Source organism: Limulus polyphemus, unplaced genomic scaffold (assembly GCF_000517525.1).
Source record: "Limulus polyphemus unplaced genomic scaffold, Limulus_polyphemus-2.1.2 Scaffold88036, whole genome shotgun sequence".
NCBI classification, from domain to species: Eukaryota; Metazoa; Arthropoda; class Merostomata; order Xiphosura; family Limulidae; genus Limulus; species Limulus polyphemus.
In genome coordinates, this window is record NW_013753632.1 from 1 (window position 1) to 1,112 (window position 1,112).

General features: G+C 44.8%; 1 protein-coding gene across 1 annotated transcript; it reads right to left on the bottom strand.

Moving 5' to 3' along the window:
- Positions 1 to 28: 28 nt before the first annotated feature.
- Positions 29 to 953, bottom strand: LOC106477872 (uncharacterized protein K02A2.6-like; the record flags this gene model as incomplete). The annotated part of the gene is made up of 1 exon (XM_013938392.1): positions 29 to 953. A coding segment is annotated over exon 1 (925 nt), but the record flags the coding sequence as incomplete, so codon positions are not given.
- Positions 954 to 1,112: the final 159 nt, after the last annotated feature.

Sequence of the window (1,112 nt, forward strand, 5' to 3'; positions counted from 1 at the left end):
TGCTGGAAGGCATCAGTGTTAAGTTCACCTTTCGGGCCGGTGTTGTCAGTGATCATGCGCTTTATCATTTTGACACCAACCTCTGCTCTACAGTTACTGTGTGGGAATGCCACGGAAGAGAGTTTGTGGTGTATACCCCAAGTTTTCAAGAAATCTTGTGTCGCAGTCGAAGTGAACTCTGGGCCCCCATCTGAGGCAAGTTCATCTGGAATTCCAAAAGTAACGAATGTTTTTCGCAAACTGTTTATTAGACCCGTTGAACCATTGGTAGATCTTTCTACGATGGGCCAGTTTGAATACCTGTCCACTATCACAAGGTAATTTACACCCTTGTAATGAAAGAAGTCAGCAGATATACATTGAAACGGGTATTGAGCGTATACAAGTGGTGTTGGAGGAGGATTGGGCTGAGAAGGTGCCATACGATTACAATGTGAGCAATTATTCCTTATACTCGTGATGTCAGCAGTTATTCCTGGCCAGAAGACAGACTGTTCATCCCTAGATGCCATTGATGTTACCCCTTGGTGAGCGGAATGAAGGGAGGTAAGTATATCCTGTCGTAGGGAAGGTGGGATCACCAGTCGGTCTTTGTAGATAGCGACACCGTCAACTGTGGACAAATGGTCTCTAAACAGGAAGAAATCTTGTAGGGAAGACGGAAAGTCAGTACGAGCGGCAGGAACACTCGTTTCTATAATCTCCACTAGTTGGTGCATAGATTCGTCGCTCGAGGTAGCTGTGCGCACTTTGTCCCATGTTACACATTTCAAGTTTTCAATTGAATGAGCAACTGATAAGTACAGGTAAGATTCATTGTTCAGGGATACTGATGAGATGTCATCAGTGAGTACCATTGGTTCTGCATCTCCAGTCGGGTTACGCAAAATGGCATCTGGTGCTCGGTTCTTGGCACCTGGTGCATGTAGCATCTTGAACTTGTATCGAAGCATCTTTTATTTCAGGTTGCAGAGTCGAGCATTAGGGATGTCTTCTAGAGACCTATCCCCAAATAGTTTCAACAGCGGTTTATGATCCACTGCTATCACTAGGTTTTCACATCCAAGTACAAAATATCGAGCCTTCTCAAGAGCATCAGCTACAGCTAATGC